Below are 16,810 nucleotides of genomic sequence, written 5' to 3' on the forward strand. Positions count from 1 at the left end.
ATACGAGTGACACGTCTTGGGTATTCTATAGTCTTTGATTTTGACTAAAACAGGTATCTACTAGTGTATTTGGTGCAGTCTTTATGTCCAAACAACATGTCCTGGTTTTAGGCTAATTATATGGCTGATTATTGGGAGAAAAAAATGATAATCTGCCCATGTAATCCTAATTGCTGTGAATAGGAATAAACATTGTTGGTGTTTTATTACCACCAGTGTTCATTTTAGCTGGAAAATTAAGTAAATCGGATGTATTGGTACGTCTTTATCTACAAAATTGTAGATAGAGGAACATTTTTTTCCAATGAACCTGGGCTGGTTAGAATGCATCTATAGAGAGTATTCAGCAGCTCACTAGATTTTGGATCAGACCCTCTGGATAGGATTTCACTGGATACAGAAAGATATCATGCTCCACACAAGCATCTTTGTCATTTTGAATGATCCTTCCATGTGACATAATATTGGTCTTCCCACTTGTATAAATAAAAAAGATTGTCTGTGAATGGCATCGTTGGATAACTTGCATCACTTCTATGTGAGATTAGAATACATCCTTCGCTCATGTGAAGTCAGTGTCTTTCAAAACATAAAGGAAATGCTAATAACAGCTGTCGTCTCACAGTATTGATTAATCTCCTTGTGAGGCAAGCAGTGAGGCGTCCCCATGGCAACAGGTACGTTGTCTGCCTGCCGGGCAATGAGTGCGACAGTGAACCAGGGCTATTAATAGACTTTATAGCGAGCGGTTATATCGTAGACCTTGTCAGATAAATGTGGGCACGGACTTTTTGTTTGTTCTCCTGTGTAAATATCATGTGAACATTGGTCCCGTCACACCACATCACAATTGCCTCCCCACCCTAATCAGTTGGAAGCAAATTGGCATTTTATGGTGTCCTTGTGATTCCAGAAATCACTTGCTTGTTGACATTTTGCGTAATGTGACACATCTGTGATGTAATTGGTGGGAATGAGAAGGATGTGGCCTGGCTGGATCATCACAGTTCTCTTGAGAGCCATGTGATTGGCAGGGAACGCTGGCATACAAAGCATATTCACTATGCATGTCACATTCTTGTGTGTAACCCTCTGACAAAGCCCACAAGATGAGGCCTTTTGTAGATCTGAGACAATGTCAGTGTAATAAAGCGTGTTCAGGAAATGTATTATGTGGAGTATGAATACAGTACTAGATTCAGACTCAAGCATGCATACTCATTTACATGTACATTAAAATCATTTACATAAAATAAAACCCATTTACATTAAAATCGAGAAGTTCACATAAAAAAATTAAATTTTTTGTCATCATTTAATGACCACGTTTGTTTTTCCAAATATTTATTATTGGTGGTAGTAGTAGTATTGTGTGGAACACAAAATGAGAATTGTTCAAGAATATGCTGAATATAATGAAAGTGAATAGAGTTTGGGATGTCAACATCCAAAAATTAAAAATAAATAAATAAATAACAAAGTACCAAAAATAACTCTGAAAGATTTGGAATATAGTATAAAATCATATTGAATAATTCATGATTCTTTTATGAAATGTTTATGGTGCTCTTGTGTCATTTTGGAGCCCTAGTCCCCATTCATTTAAGTTATGGAGAAGAGCAGATAGTACATTCTTATGTATTTCCCATTTTGTGTTCCACTGAAGAAAGATTGTCATATGAGTTTGGAACGAGAGGTTGAGTAAAGGGTGGAATTTTTCATATTTGGGTGACTTATATTTGTGTGCCTTTTGGCATTACACTTTCTAACCACAGTATAGTTTTCATAAACAAGCCTTTGAAATAAAGGACAAAAGTCTGTAGGTGATGGATTTTGCTTTGTGCTTTGTGTTTGTTACTTCCATCAGCTATTCCTTACTGTATACTGTAATACTTAAATAATTTTATATGTAATAGAGTTAATGCAGGCAGTAAAAGTCCAATTAATGTTTCAAAACTGTTGCTGCTTATGTCCAAACTGTACTGTAATGTCTTTGCTTCACATCTGTGGAATGTGAGCAGCATTACGGAATGATGCCAAACCAAATGGAAAATGGCCAATATTTGACTGGTGTATATATCTACCCGTTCAGGTTTTGCATCCATGACTGTTCCTGTGTACATTGCTGAAACCTCACCGCCCCACCTGAGAGGACGCCTGGTCTCCATCAACACTCTGTTCATCACAGCGGGCCAACTCACAGCCAGCCTTATTAATGGGGCCTTCAGCTACATGCAGCATGAAGGCTGGAGGTATGACCATCAAGTCTTTGTTGCAGAAGTGGTGGTCCAGTTGCAGAATTTGCATTGAATCTAGAAGTGTTCTTGTTTCTTTGCGGTGGTGTCAAATGTGGAACAATACAGTGACCTTATTGTAGTCAAGTCATGTCACCTTTATTTATATAGCGCTTTTAACAATACAGATTGTGTCAAAGCAACTGAGCAGCATTAATTAGGAAAATAGTGTGTCAATAATGCAAAATGACAATAGTAAACACTCATTTTTCAGTTAAAGGCAGTTCATCATTGAATTCAGTGATGTCATCATCCAGCTCAGTTCAGTTTAAATAGTATCTTTGCAATCATTTGCAATCAAGTCAATGATATCACTGGAAATGAAGCGTCCCCAACTAAGCAAGCCAGAGGCGACAGCGGCAAGGAACCAAAACTCCCATCGGTGACAGAATGGAGAAAAAACCTTGGGAGAAACCAGGCTCAGTCGGGGGGCCAGTTCTCCTCTGGCCAGACAAAACCAGCAGTTCAATTTCAGGCTGCAGCAAAGTCACATTGTGCAGAGGACTCATCTGGTTCCTGTGGTCTTGTCCCGGTGGTCGTCTGAGACAAGGTCTTTACAGAGGATCTGTATCTGGGGCTCATCTAGTTGTCCTGGTCTCCGCTGTCTTTCAGGGCTGTAGAGGTCCTTTCTAGGTGCTGATCCACCATCTGGTCTGAATACGTACTGGATCCGGGTGACTGCAGTGACCGGAATTAGTAAAACTGAATGATTTTCATGATGTTTATGATCTTACGGTACCATGGCAAAAGCAGTAAATGAGATGCAAGTTTGCAATCTGAACCGAATGTGATAAGAGAATAAATTCACTAGGTGCTGATCCAGCATCTGGTCTGAATACGTACTGGATCCGGGTGACTGCAGTGACCGGAATTAGTAAAACTGAATGATTTTCATGATGTTTATGATCTTACGGTGCCATGGCAAAAGCAGTAAATGAGATGCAAGTTTGCAATCTGAACCGAATGTGATAAGAGAATCAATTCACTGTGTGGAATTGTCTGCCTCCACATGATGTGAACGTCAACCCTACTGGAAAGAATCATCCTCTAGTAGGGCAGATCCTTTAAATCACATCAATCTCTAAAGTCTGTCAAAATAAACATTCAGAACAATATAAAACAAACATTAAACCAGCTGCAAAATACCTCCTTCATTATGTGCAGCTTGTTGCTCTGGGAACGAAAATGTTATAAAGATAATATCTACTTGATGGAAATGTTGCCATTTACTACTCCTGAGCACCAAAAAACACAAATCGCTGTAAAATGTAAATGAAGTGATTACTGCTTAACCAACACATTGTCATGACCACAACTCAATCCATAGCAATTAATGATTTAAATAAGACTTATTTAAAAAAATTTTTTTACAGTCATTAGGTTTAAGGTTTAGACTGTATGGCTAGGTTTAGTATGAGCCAACTACAAGTTTTTATGATTTCGCTATCTTGTATGAGTTATTGTGACTTTGCATTAGCTGGGTTGGCTTAACTGGCAGCTACTTCTGGTAAATCCAACCCAGGCTCATTGAAAACACATGCTTGTGGCGACGTTTCTGCAACACCAATATTATGTACTTTACTGCATGTTTTCCGGCAGTTTCAAAGTGAAATGTCCAGTGAGTGGCGCTAAAATGTGTGTTCAATACGTGACCTTCCATGTTGACATATGACATATGAAGCTTAATATGTGATGCTAACGTTCAAAAGTATCAATTTTCAAAATTTAGAACTCTGGCTCTGTAAATCGTACTTTGTGTAAAAGGAATAAAAGTTGTCACAGTTTTCTCCACAAACTGTAAAAAAATCAAATAAATAAGAAAGTAAAACACTTCCTTAAAACAGCATGCATTTACTTAAGAAAGTAGAGATTGTTAAAAAAAAAAAGTAAACAAACTGTATTTACATTGGAATCTTTTTCTTGTAATTCTTACTAAATTTAGTTGGCAGTTTCAAAGTGAAATATCCAGTGAGTGGCGCTAAAATGTGTGTTCAATACGTGACCTTCCATGTTGACATATGACATATGACATATGAAGCTTAATATGTGATGCTAACGTTCAAAAGTATCAATTTTCAAAATTTAGAACTCTGGCTCTGTAAATCGTACTTTGTGTAAAAGGAATAAAAGTTGTCACAGTTTTCTCCACAAACTGTAAAAAAATCAAATAAATAAGAAAGTAAAACACTTCCTTAAAACAGCATGCATTTACTTAAGAAAGTAGAGATTGTTAAAAAAAAAAGTAAACAAACTGTATTTACATTGGAATCTTTTTCTTGTAATTCTTACTAAATTTAGTTTGATTTATGCAACCCTGTTTTATAATCTGTACAAAATGAGAGTGTGGAAAACAAGCAGACAAAATTTTCCAGTGGAAATAGAATATTTTCTTTGTAGTCTTGTCAGCTGAAAAAAAGGAATACTGATCCGTTAATTATCTTTAACGTAATCAAATTCTATTTATTTTGGGGGGAAAAGTCAGAATTGGAATCTTTAAAAAAAAAACATTATTTAATTCATACCATTTTACAGTCTATACCATTATACCATTAGCATCATGTTTTGTTCAGATAAGTTGTAGTCTCAAAAATTAACTAGCAACAAAGCGTAGGCATCATGCACTCTTTCACCAGCAAAGGATACATAAATATGTATAGAGATTTTTTCCCCCTTCAATTTATTGGATTTCTTCTTCCAGTATTGTTTTTTTTTTCATCTATTTAGATATATGCTGAGTCTGTCAGTGGTCCCTGCATTGCTACAGTTCCTAGGGTTCCTTTTCCTACCCGAGAGTCCTCGCTGGCTGATCCAGAAAGGTCTTACCCAGAAGGCCCGGCGCACACTCAGCCAAATCCGTGGCAACCAGAACATTGATGAGGAGTATGATACTATCAAAAGCAGCATTGAAGAGGAGGAAAAGGACTGCGGAGGAGGTGAGAAAATAGTCTTGCACACACTAACACATGCAAATAACTAAAAGAAACACAATTACAGTCATGGTTCACTGATTTCATTAAACTATGGAAAGTGCTCAAGTACACAAGAGAACACCATGAGAGGTCCCTAACTACAGACTGAAGAGGTCTTTACATCTCACTTGCCTCTGGAAAGCTGAAGGTGAACAACAGTCTTGTTGTGGTACATATGAATATACCAAGTTGCACATTTTTATCCGTCACAGTGCAGGAGGTAACCTGGTGGAGATTAATGGAAATAAAAGGGGAACAAATGTTTTCTTAATGCCAAACAGTACATGCATGGCACACCAGCAATAAAAACCTGAAGAGGCCACAGGTGTTCATGGCCGAAACTCATTTCAGTCAACCTATAATAGTCAAGTGCAATGGCAACTTTACCAGCAATTCAAAGGCACAGCAGGGCGAAAACGTCTACTGAATAGCGTATGTACTTGAACAGCATGTTTCATCCAAAGAAATCTAATTTGGCCGTAGGTGGAGGCAATTACTAACCATGGGAAGTCACCCACCCCCTAACCAGACCTTATACAACCTAATTTACTAACCAATCACATGCCAGTCATAATCTCTCAGACCTTTTGCCCCACTTAGTACATCATCTGAACATTGACACTTTTCTATGAGATGTTCATCAGAAAGGAGATCCTTTATCCAGATTAATGGTTTCTGGCCCCAACAAAGTCATTGTGAAACAAAGCCATAAGCCGAATGCCCTAAAGGCATCATGGTGATTACACCTTTGACAAAAACACACACATTTCCTGGTCCTGCAACTGTAATAGTGACAATGTCATGCTGTCACCTCTCAAATGTTAATTACTGAGACAGCGGGCAGTAGTAACAGGAGCTGAAGAGAAGTGATTGGAGTGATTGTTCCTAAGAGTGTTCAAACAGACAGCAGTCTGCAGCAACCAAAAGTCATTCATTTTATATGAGAATTGGCAATTTTAAGTAACATATTGACAGGGACCATTGGTGATGTTTTGCAGAGTTCAACCAAGGTTCTTTTCAAGAAACGACAGTTCACTTGGTGGCCCTATTTGCAGTTCCTCCAGATAACTTTTTGGGCATGCAAGACCATCTACTTTTTATTTGAAGAGGAAATACAGAAATCTCAAAGAAAAAAAAAAAGCTTGCCAAATTCACATTTAAGTAATATATTTCAAATCAGCAACCACATTTTACATGCAAAATGGAGCAAGATACCTGTTGGAACCATGACCAGGGGCGTCCCCAGACCCTTATAACCAGCTGTTTAGAAATAAGATAATAATAAAGATATGCAAATTAACCACTATTGATCTAACTCAAAGGAGTTTTCAGAAAGGCATGACATTAGGCGCATTTCCATTACAGATTTGCGCAAAACTTTGGCGATATTTTATAAATGTCGATAAAAAAGTATTGTGAAATGACGGCGTTTCCATTAACCGATGTTATGCAACTAAAACGTCATTTTTTTCCTCTCGCGATAAGTTATGGCAATGGATTTTGATGGGATTTTGACAGATTTTGGCTACACTAGCCATTATATTTAATCGAAGGAGGCGTATGCGTGTATCTTGACAGAAGCAGCGCGGAGAGCAGCTTCTGGGACGTGCCATGGCATGACTGGTAACACAAGCATTGACTAGAGTGGCCGCGATCAGCTCCGGTGGCCGTTTCGGAGCCTTAACGCACCACAGATGTGTGCAGTGTAAATAGTCTAAGCATTAATGGCAGGGAAAGCCCCTTATACATGAGAGCAGCCACATATGAAGTGTTTCTTGGAGTTTATAGTACATTGAGGGATGATCATATGACTTTTTATGTATGCCATGTGACCCGATAATGTGAAAAAAAAAAAACGTTTCCATTGCAGTTTTGCAAAATATTCCTTTTTCGAATTGTCTGGAAAACCACCTCATGTGAGCGTAAAAACTTTTTTGCGATATATGGGCGTTTTTGCGAAATTGACGCGTTTCCATTAGGCGTATTTTCAATTTGCATTTTCAATTCGCAATTTAAATTTGCGCAATTTGAAGGGTAATGGAAACGCAGCTATTGTTTGCACTTCAGTTTAATTAATTTGGACAGTCTGCATAAACCTGCCGCTCAACTCCCATAGAAAATAAATTGGAAAAACACCTGCCCAGTTCCACTTACTCCTTGCCTGTGGACAATAACAGCAGTAACAGTTGTAATAGTTCACATGCACTACATGATCTCAGTGGTGACAAAGATTTTGAAGAGAATATAATTATATTTGCATTGCAATCAAGATACATTGTCCTACTGTGCGGAATGCATGTTATTCTGTTTTTGTTTGTCATCTTGTTTTTTTGATTGTTCCTGATGTGAAACACCTCGGCACTAATAGAAAAAGGAAATGATAGATGTGGAGAGGATCAAGGGAAATGTAATGAGAAATCGTCTGTGAAAATGAGGTAACTGTTAAACCTACCATCTGTGATCGCACTGACGGAGACAGCTAAACTGAAACATCACACAAAAAGACAGACAGAAAGCAATATAAGTGAATCAGTGAGAGGAATGTGAAATATCAGACCCTTTTAATGATTTCTTTAGCTTTTTTAATAAAACCATATTGAGCTGTAAGGATGTTGTGGTTAATATTAAGCAATATTATACTCACACTCATGTTGTTGTACTGAATATTAGCATGACCATGCTAAATTTCCAACCCAGGCTCATTTGAAAAACATACCTATTTTATCCAAAACAGATGGCATCTGGCAGCATTTCATGTACATAAATTGTACATATTCCGGCAGTTCAGAAATTTAATGTCTGGTAAGTGTCGATTCAAGGTCTATGCTTTATTTTTGGCGAATTCTTCGTATCTGAAGATCTGTCAGAAGAGTTTTGTCTTGGGTGGCAAGCTCTCACGTGGCTGCAAATGCTGATCTTAAACTTGCATGTTTTAGAGCAGATGAAGCAGGGAAAGATCGGGTTGCTGCTGTTGGATACTTGGGCAGCCAACCCTTTTCATTGTTTATGCTTCTCCTAGGCAGTTTGCATCTTTCTTTGCGATGGTCCTCTATCTGGATCTGTCTGCTGCCAGTTTTTGATCCTGCCACTGGATTCCCATGATGTAATGGAGGCACCACTGGTGGAAGCGCTCGAGCAGCTGAATGTGCTTTTGATACAGGACCCATGACTCAAATCCATTCAGCAGGGTACTAAGGACAACAGCTTTGTAGACTTGGATCTTTGTTAACAGGCGCAGTGAGAAGCTCTTCTAGACACATTTCTGGAGGCGGCCATAAGAGCTGCAGGCTTTGGCAAGTTGGTGGTCCATGTTCTTGTATTGTTGCACCGTTTTAAATGATACTGCCCAAGTAGATGACCTGGTCCGTTGTGTTCAAAGGATGGCCATTGATAATGACCTTAGGTGGGCTATAGGTACCATGCAGAGGTTTCTGGTACATTACTTTTTTTTTTGCTTCTGGTACATGACTTTTCAGGCTAATGGTCAGACCGGAGAACTTCTTCAGCAGTGGAAGGTACAAGCCTTAAGCAAGGATCTTAGCTGCAATTGAAAGGAGAGCGATGCCTCCGTATATAGAACTGTTCGGCTTTCTCCCCTTCTTTCTTGCACAGGGAGACTATCACTGCATCACAGAAGTCTTGCGGAATGACTCCCTTCTCCCAACAGAGTACGAACAGTGCTGATAGTAGTTCAGCGTCAGCGTCTCCACCTGCCATGAACACATCAACTGTTAGTCCATAATTTGCCGGGTACTTTGTCACACTTGAGCTTGGTGATGGATTTCTTGACTTCTTCCTCTGTTGGTGGGTCATCTAGCTCCAGCTTCATGGCTTGCTGAGGGATGTTTGCTAAGGTTGTTTCCTGCACCATACGTTTTTTCTCCAAAGTAGTCCTGATAGTGCTTGGCCCAGTGATGCAGGAATGAAGCATAGAGGTGATTCTTTTGCTGAAGAAACCATGCCATTTTAGTTTGCTTCTGCAAGTATTTGATTATGTAAGAAATAGGAAGCATTAATGACTCACTGACTCGCTTTTGGAGCTCATGCCTCAAGGAAATCTGGTTAAATACAATACGTGGAAATGCATTTACATGTTCAGGACATATTAAATTTGTATCAGTGAATTAAGTGAGAATGTGTATTTATGTGTGTAGATGTGTTTTATCTTGACTGTACTTCTTGTACTGTGTGTGCTTTTCTGCACAGTTACACCTTGCATCTAAGTGTCTGCTTTCATTTCCAGACTTAATTTTACCTTAAGTGGCAAGATTTGCAAGTCCTATTTACAACATGACAAATTGCATATTAAAATGCTGAAGGCATTGTCTTTTAGTTCAGTAATCATTCTTGAAGAAAAAAAATAGTAATAAAAAAAAAGGGGCAAAACTGTTCAGTGTGGTTAAAATTACAGTTCAACTCTGGGACACTAATAATTTTTGAAAAACTGATAAAAATTGTTTTTACACAATAAATATTGAAATGAAATGCTTCTTTTGATTTTTTATTTATTTTTTTTCTATAAATTGTCAGTGGTTTTAGATTGAAAGTCTACATGTGGGACCAGTGTAAAATAATTCAAATGCATTTGTAAAGTAGCATTAAATTTAATTAAATTAAGTAAAGGTGCGGTATTAATTAATTTATTACACGGCTCTGTGGAATACTTGATTCTAAATGGTCAGTCGCGACATTCTGAGGTATGTTACTCCTCGATAACAACCGGTAAAAGCTGATAACACAGGCTCATCCGGGTAACTGAAGTCAGCGCTATTCTCTTACTAGGAACAGTTTTTCTTCGTGGAAGTTTTGTGTTTGGTTAGCTAATAAAATATTAAAACACAATTCAATATTATGTATCCAATTATTTAATTATGTCATCCTGGTATCGCGGACTCTCTCTCTCGTTTCATACAAACGCAGCTGCTGCCATTTTGCCATGATTGTTTGTACACTGTAATAGATTATAAGATATAGCTAACAAACTGGTAAGATTTTAAAACAGTTAGATCAATAAATCAATATCTTTTATCGGCATAATTATTTATGTGGTGAAATGTTGTGTAATAAGTGGTATGACTGCACCGTATCCCTTAAATATCCGTCTAGTTTGAACTTGCCACTTGCTCGCAACTGCTTTCTTCACGGAAGCTTTGCATTCAAATATTTCAACTCAGATCAATATTTTATGTCTAATTATTTACTTATATGGCAAGTAGCCGTGTAATAAGCGGGATAATGTACATCCAGCTGGTTGTTATCGCAGAATAACCCCCTTCAGGGTGATACAAGTCCTGTGGTTGTTATTCTGCGATAACCGGCTGGATGTACATTATCCCTTACATAAATATTTCTATCAGGTAGTTAGCTATAAACATCTCAACAGTTCAACTACTATAACATTTTCTTCAAACTGTTGATTCATCATGAATGTAGTTGATCTGAATGAGAAAATTAAAGAAGTCATTAATTTACACTACACTAGTTTAAACTAATGCCCACTATAGCACCCTTTGTGGCAATACTGAAAATTAATTGTGTACTTCCACTGCATTGTAAATGGCAAATTCTATCAAGCCTGTGCAACTAGAGGTGTTTGTGTACTTACATAGCATTTTCGGGCCTATTCTCAAAAATAGCACGTTTTAAGTATGAGAAAAGCCTTCCGGACATATTTTCTGTACATCAATTTCCGGACATCTATTTTGTATATGGGTATATAGACTGTAGGTGTGTTTGTTCTGATACAATCATAGTAATTGTATCATAGAGCGAGACATTGAAAATAACCTATATTATCTTTTGATGAAAGCATGATGTGAGAAGATTGGATCTCAGGCTTTTAGTGCAGTATATTAACAAGACCAGAGAGCATTAGAGCATAATGATCATCATTGCTTTGTCATTGCATTGTGCCATGCCATGCTCTTTCAACATTCTGTCAGTAGCTTTTATAATATAATGCTCCCAGTTAAAGTATACTGCTAATCTTTTTGCTGCAGACCATTTTCTTCTTGTATGCTTCTTTGAGACCTTTTGGTGGATGTTTCCGAAATCAGAAATGGGGGCTACAGGTTTGACAAATTGTCCTGAAATTTACATTTACATTTAGTCATTTAGCAGACGATTTTATCCAAAGCGACTTACAATTGGGGGACAAGGCTTCCGTGACTGACAGTAGCGCAGTCTCAGTTGAATGGCCACTCCTGAAACCTGACTGGTTAGGTCTCTAACCTAACCAGTCTCTTTTCTGCCACATCTAAACGGACGCACACACATGCACACTCGCCTTTAGCAGGTAAATACTGCCACAATGATTATGTCTCACGATATGAGATGAGCTTATCATTGAATATTATACCATTTTGGTGACATTTATGAGGATTGTGGGAAGCTGAAAAGAACAGTCGGTTAGAACATTTTCCCAGAAATCCAGAATAATTTGAGCTTTTGCAAGCATGTTCAATGGAAGAGAGGCTTTTCATGCATTTTCATACAGTTCACACATAATAGCTCATGGTGTTATTAGAAAGCTGTGTGGAGTTTCACTATTGGTCTGAAAAGAGCTCTGGGAAGTGAAATGTTACTGAATACATGCTGATAAGATTTTGAGAGAACATGGGAAATATTGTTTAGATAAGGAAACAAAATCCCCAGATACTGTATTTAAAATAATTTGTGCAAATGCAGGTTCTTTTTTTTTCTGACATTGATGCATTTTTCTTTGATGGCCATATAAAGTAGCCATGTATTCTGACAAAATATGTTTTGATAATTAAATTATTTGTAATATTTATAATATTTGACTTTAATATTTATTTACTTTATTATTTTTAATAGAATTCTTTTGAAGTTCTGAAAAGTTTAGTTATATTTTTTTTTTGGCCACTCATGACCGCACCCCAACCGGTGAGGGTTGCATCCGTCGCTAGCATACGCAGCGACAAGGAGCTCCCAGCACCGGGCCCTGAGACAAGAACCAAGGTTTCCTCCACATGTCTAAGGCATGTAGGCACCTCCGTGTGACCTTGAGCATAGAGCGGAGCGCTTAACAGCGGAAAAAGCACAATCCGCCCCCCGATAGCCGACTGCGCGAGCTCCGCTCCCTATAAATGCTGCTCATTATAATATCAGGCATAATATGCTTGTGTAACTGATGCTTGTGCAACTGGCGAGCTCTTTGACACCCTCCGTATCAATCTCCTCGGAGAAAGACAGGCGGAGCATCGTGTCCTCTCCCCAGGGGGAAGGACCGCAGCGCGGGCTTCCGAAACCCAGAGAGCGGGCATCGGATCTGGTGGTTAAGGAAGCAGATAGGGACTCGCCCATCTACATTCCCTCCACCGGATCCATATTTGAAACCAACGAGCACAGCCACCGCTCCGCCTCGGCGAAAGTGGGGCCGGCACCGCGAGGAACGCTAGTGAAGGCTCCCTCCTCAAAGAGAGCCCTCTGAGAGCGAAGCAAGGCACTAACAACTGTGCTTTGCTCCCAAGCAAACCACGCACAGGCTGTGTGTATCCCCACTCTTTTTTCTTTTGCAGGGAGGAACACACAACCTACAACGTGGCTTGCTCTTGCCCTTGAAATGCTTTGTCTTTGCATGAGCTTAGACATAGCTGGAGCTTATAGACTTTCACAATTGACAGACAACAATAAATATGACTGACACACACAGAGCGCTTCGCTGAATGACAGAAAGCTGACGCTGGCTCCGCCGCACGTGCTTTTATAGCTTCCTGGTCATGACGTCACCCACCCGTGACGTCCCGCTCAGCTATTGGACTGATTTCACATGTTATTCAGAGCGTGGTCACAGAAGGCGTTCCCCTAGCGTTTTCCGACGCAGCTCGAGTTCCTGAAGAGGAACCCTACATTTATGGTGAGCTTTTGTGTAAGTCGTGTTTCCAATGACATCAGCACTGAGATCAGGTGATATTCGGTGGCCCTGTTATCTGTCTCGAATAAATGGGAGTGTTTAAGCCAGTAGGAGACAGACAGCTGTGTAAAGTGTATCTGTCCCTTATGTTCTCCTGTCATCTGTGAAAACATCATTTTCCATCATACTGCGGGATATTGTCAGGCTGTAATGTGCTGTTGACCTGTTATTGCCTTATTACCAAACCAATCAAAAAGGTTGCAGTTTGTTCTTCTCTTGTCCATAAATGTCCGACTTTGAGGAGATTAAATGTCCTTTAAGCCTTTTTTTAGAAATAAATCTCTTTTCTTTATCATCTGCTTTGTAATCACTTTATCTTGTTTCTTTAGCATACTGTGGGATATTATCAGGCTGTAATGTGCTGTTGACCTGTTGTTGCCTTACACTCAATACCAAACCACTCAAAAAGGTGGCATTTTATTCTTCTCTTGTCCTCAAATGTCCGACATTGAGGTGATTAAATGTCTCTTTTCTTTATCATCTGCTTTGTCATCACTCTTGATTTTTTTTTTTTTTATATAAGTATGTATATGTCTATAAATCATTCCATAAAAGGAATACAGGTTGCATCCAGTGACATTTGTTGAAGTGTATTAAAAAATCTGCTATTAATAATACTGTCATTACCATAACAGAAAACTGTTTTTAACTATATTTGGTTGTTGGAAATAAGAAGTGACATGGGAGCACACTTCTGTGCCTGAGAAGCAGAATAGCAGTTTGAAGACCAAAAATTGTATTACTTTTACCATTTTAATATCATTATTTGAGAGTATCTTCATAAGGTGAGGTTTCCAAACCAGTTAGTATGTGTTAATTAACTAATTAATAGATAATTGAATGCTAACTAACTTCTTGTGTTAGCATTCCCAATGCTTACCCAACTTTTTTCTCCAAAACATCAGAAATGTCATTAACATCACACATCATTACCATCACTAACAATATACAAATCCTCATACATTATACCAAAATCAAGGCTATGATGAGCTCTTTATTTCAAGGACATGTCATAATTGTTTTAATCAGTTTTTACTCAGTTTTCTAAAAACCCAAGGTTCACTTTTCAGAATTTCAAATAGTCCAAAGTGTCCCTAATTGATGAATTACCTAAATATGTATATGATGTTGTGGTAATTATGTATTATGTATTCTATTAGGGGATTTTGTCTCAAATTTCACAGCATATTTGTAATTAAAAAGGAGATGGAAATGGTGTAAAAGAACAAAAGAGAGAGAGAGAGAGAAGACCTCTATTCTCCTGTAGGATTTTTCTCAGCTTATTAATATTAAATTAAAGTCACAGTACAGCAGAAGCTCGATCATATTCCAGGCTGCTGCAGTTGTCAGCAAACCTCTTTCGACTTTTGCAAATAAAGAGCCTTGCATCTACATAATTAGAAAAAACAACATTCTCAGGGTCACATGGATTCTACCCACGCTTGAGGCTTTTGGGGAGATATAGATGAATAGGTAATGTAGGAAAAAAAAAACATGCTGTGTTGTAGTCAAACAAACAGACATGGCACAAACTCACGCTATTGGTTGGTTGCGAAGCTCATCAGTCTGGTACGAATGTTTTGAAAGTACTACATAATTGTAGCATTTACAATTTTAATAGAAATCCACCTACAAGTGGATATAGTTACAGAAATACTTTAGTACTGTTATAGAGATTCTTTAGCACAGTTACACCAAAAAAAAAAAAAAAATCATTTTGGGAATTGGTCCGATAGAATCCTAGTGTGCCCCTTTTATGCCCTTTTTAAGGTTCCTACTATTGTTTTGGGAGTCTCCTACAATAGGATTACATGCATGCAAGGTCAAAAAATGCTTTCGTTTTCTCAAAATATGCATTTAATATCACCTCATTTCCCAACGATTCTCAAACGATTTGATCAAAGCAGTTGTAAGATTCCGTGAGCCTGCTCTGCTTTGATTGGTCAGATGGCCCAGTCTGTTGTGATTGGTCTACCGCATACAGCGCATCGGAAGCGATACGCCCATTGCCATAGTTCCGTATTTTGAACGCTCGATAGAAAATATAAACATCTATTATTTATCATACTTACAGGTTGTGATTTAGTTGAGCCAGCTGGTCCAAATAAACTCGGTACTGAGCCATCTTTCAAGAGCGAGTGTTTTGTGAATCCCACATTGAACTCCCCGAGATTAGAGAAGCAGACATCAGTAAAATGACAGGAACACAAAACAGATTGGGGTTACTGCTGTGGTACAGTAGAATAAATTAATTTTAACCACTGATTCTTTGCAGCCTCAACTTTTGGAAGTGAAAATAAAACAAATTTACTTTCACAGCATAGGACACAGTGTCTTCTCAACATGATGTCAAACACAAACAAGCTACAGTGTTTGAGGGCAGGTCAAGTTATTTGCGGCCAGCCAATATAGAACATAGGCAGGCATAATGCAAATGTGTAACCCCGTGACGTGTAGCTGTCACAGAAGTGGGATCCGAATGACTGACGGCTCGTTTAGGCTGTTCAGAGTTGATTCTTTCTTTTGGGAGGCAATAACATTATTTATGGTGCACTTTACAACTTTGCAGACTGTTTACATTCACATACAGTTACATTACACACTGCATGAAAGACAATATTCGCAATGGCATAACAGGGGTACTCTAAAATAGCTAGGAACAATACATTCACAACTGGTTTTATATGAACATGTGGTTTGCACATGGTTGCAGTACTGGACACCTACAGTAAATCACTCATGTCCTTGTCTTTTCTATCTATCTTTCCTCTTTTTGCCATGACTTTCTAAAGCCCCCCCTGTGCCGGTGAAATGTCACTGCCCATCTGGGAACATATAGTTCTCTCCTTTCAAAAGGCCACACAAGCGAACCCTTATATGACAAAACCTGTCAGCATATAAACCATTTAGAGTGGTTATAGAATCATAAAAAATAAATAAATTCAATGGCTTTATTGATGCCTAGAAGCACAGTGAAGTCTATTATAAAGAAGTGAAAGGTATTTGGTACAACACTAAGTCTTTATTATCTTGAGAGCAACTTAATGGTGTGTAATTGTTTTTAAACTGGTTATATGTTGGTTTTGTAATGTATGTTGTAACTACGTTGTTTATTTGTATATGCAAACTCGGCTGCCTATCTTGGCCAGGACACTCCTGGAAAAGATATTTTAATCTCAGTTAGTCTCTTCCTGGTTAAATAAATAAATGAAATTAAATGAAATGACTGAGTTTTGCCAAAATGCACCTTGAAGATTCTGAGGCAGATGAGACTAAAATTTAATTATTTGGCCTCAACACAGTACAGTAAAGCATGGAGGTGGTAATATCCTGTTATGAGGTGTTTCTCTGCAGCAGGGACTGGAACAAATGTCAGGACAGAAGGAAAAATGGATGGGGCAAAATAGCGTCAAATTCATGAGGAAAATCTACTTCCCTCTGCCAGAAAGTTATCAATAGGAGGAAGGTTTACCTTCCAACATGACAATGACCCAAAGCACACAGCAAAACTGAGCACACAGTGGTTGAAGAAGAAAAAAATACTTTGTTTGGCCTTCCAAAAGAGGACACGACTAGAAATCAGTGGTTAAGTTGTATTTAAAACACTGTTC

General features: G+C 38.4%; 1 protein-coding gene across 1 annotated transcript in view; it reads left to right on the plus strand.

Moving 5' to 3' along the window:
- The window catches only part of LOC107689721 (proton myo-inositol cotransporter-like), a 56,515-nt gene that overhangs the window by 6,532 nt on the left and 33,173 nt on the right, over positions 1-16,810 (plus strand). The window contains exons 2-3 of the mRNA XM_016487852.1: positions 2,093-2,252; positions 5,019-5,227. Coding sequence (XP_016343338.1) covers positions 2,093-2,252; positions 5,019-5,227 — 369 coding nt within the window. The remainder of the gene's footprint in view (positions 1-2,092; positions 2,253-5,018; positions 5,228-16,810) is intronic.

The sequence above is a fragment of the Sinocyclocheilus anshuiensis genome, unplaced genomic scaffold (genome assembly GCF_001515605.1).
Source record: "Sinocyclocheilus anshuiensis isolate Anshui unplaced genomic scaffold, SAMN03320099.WGS_v1.1 scaffold1014, whole genome shotgun sequence".
In the NCBI taxonomy this organism is placed as follows: domain Eukaryota; kingdom Metazoa; phylum Chordata; class Actinopteri; order Cypriniformes; family Cyprinidae; genus Sinocyclocheilus; species Sinocyclocheilus anshuiensis.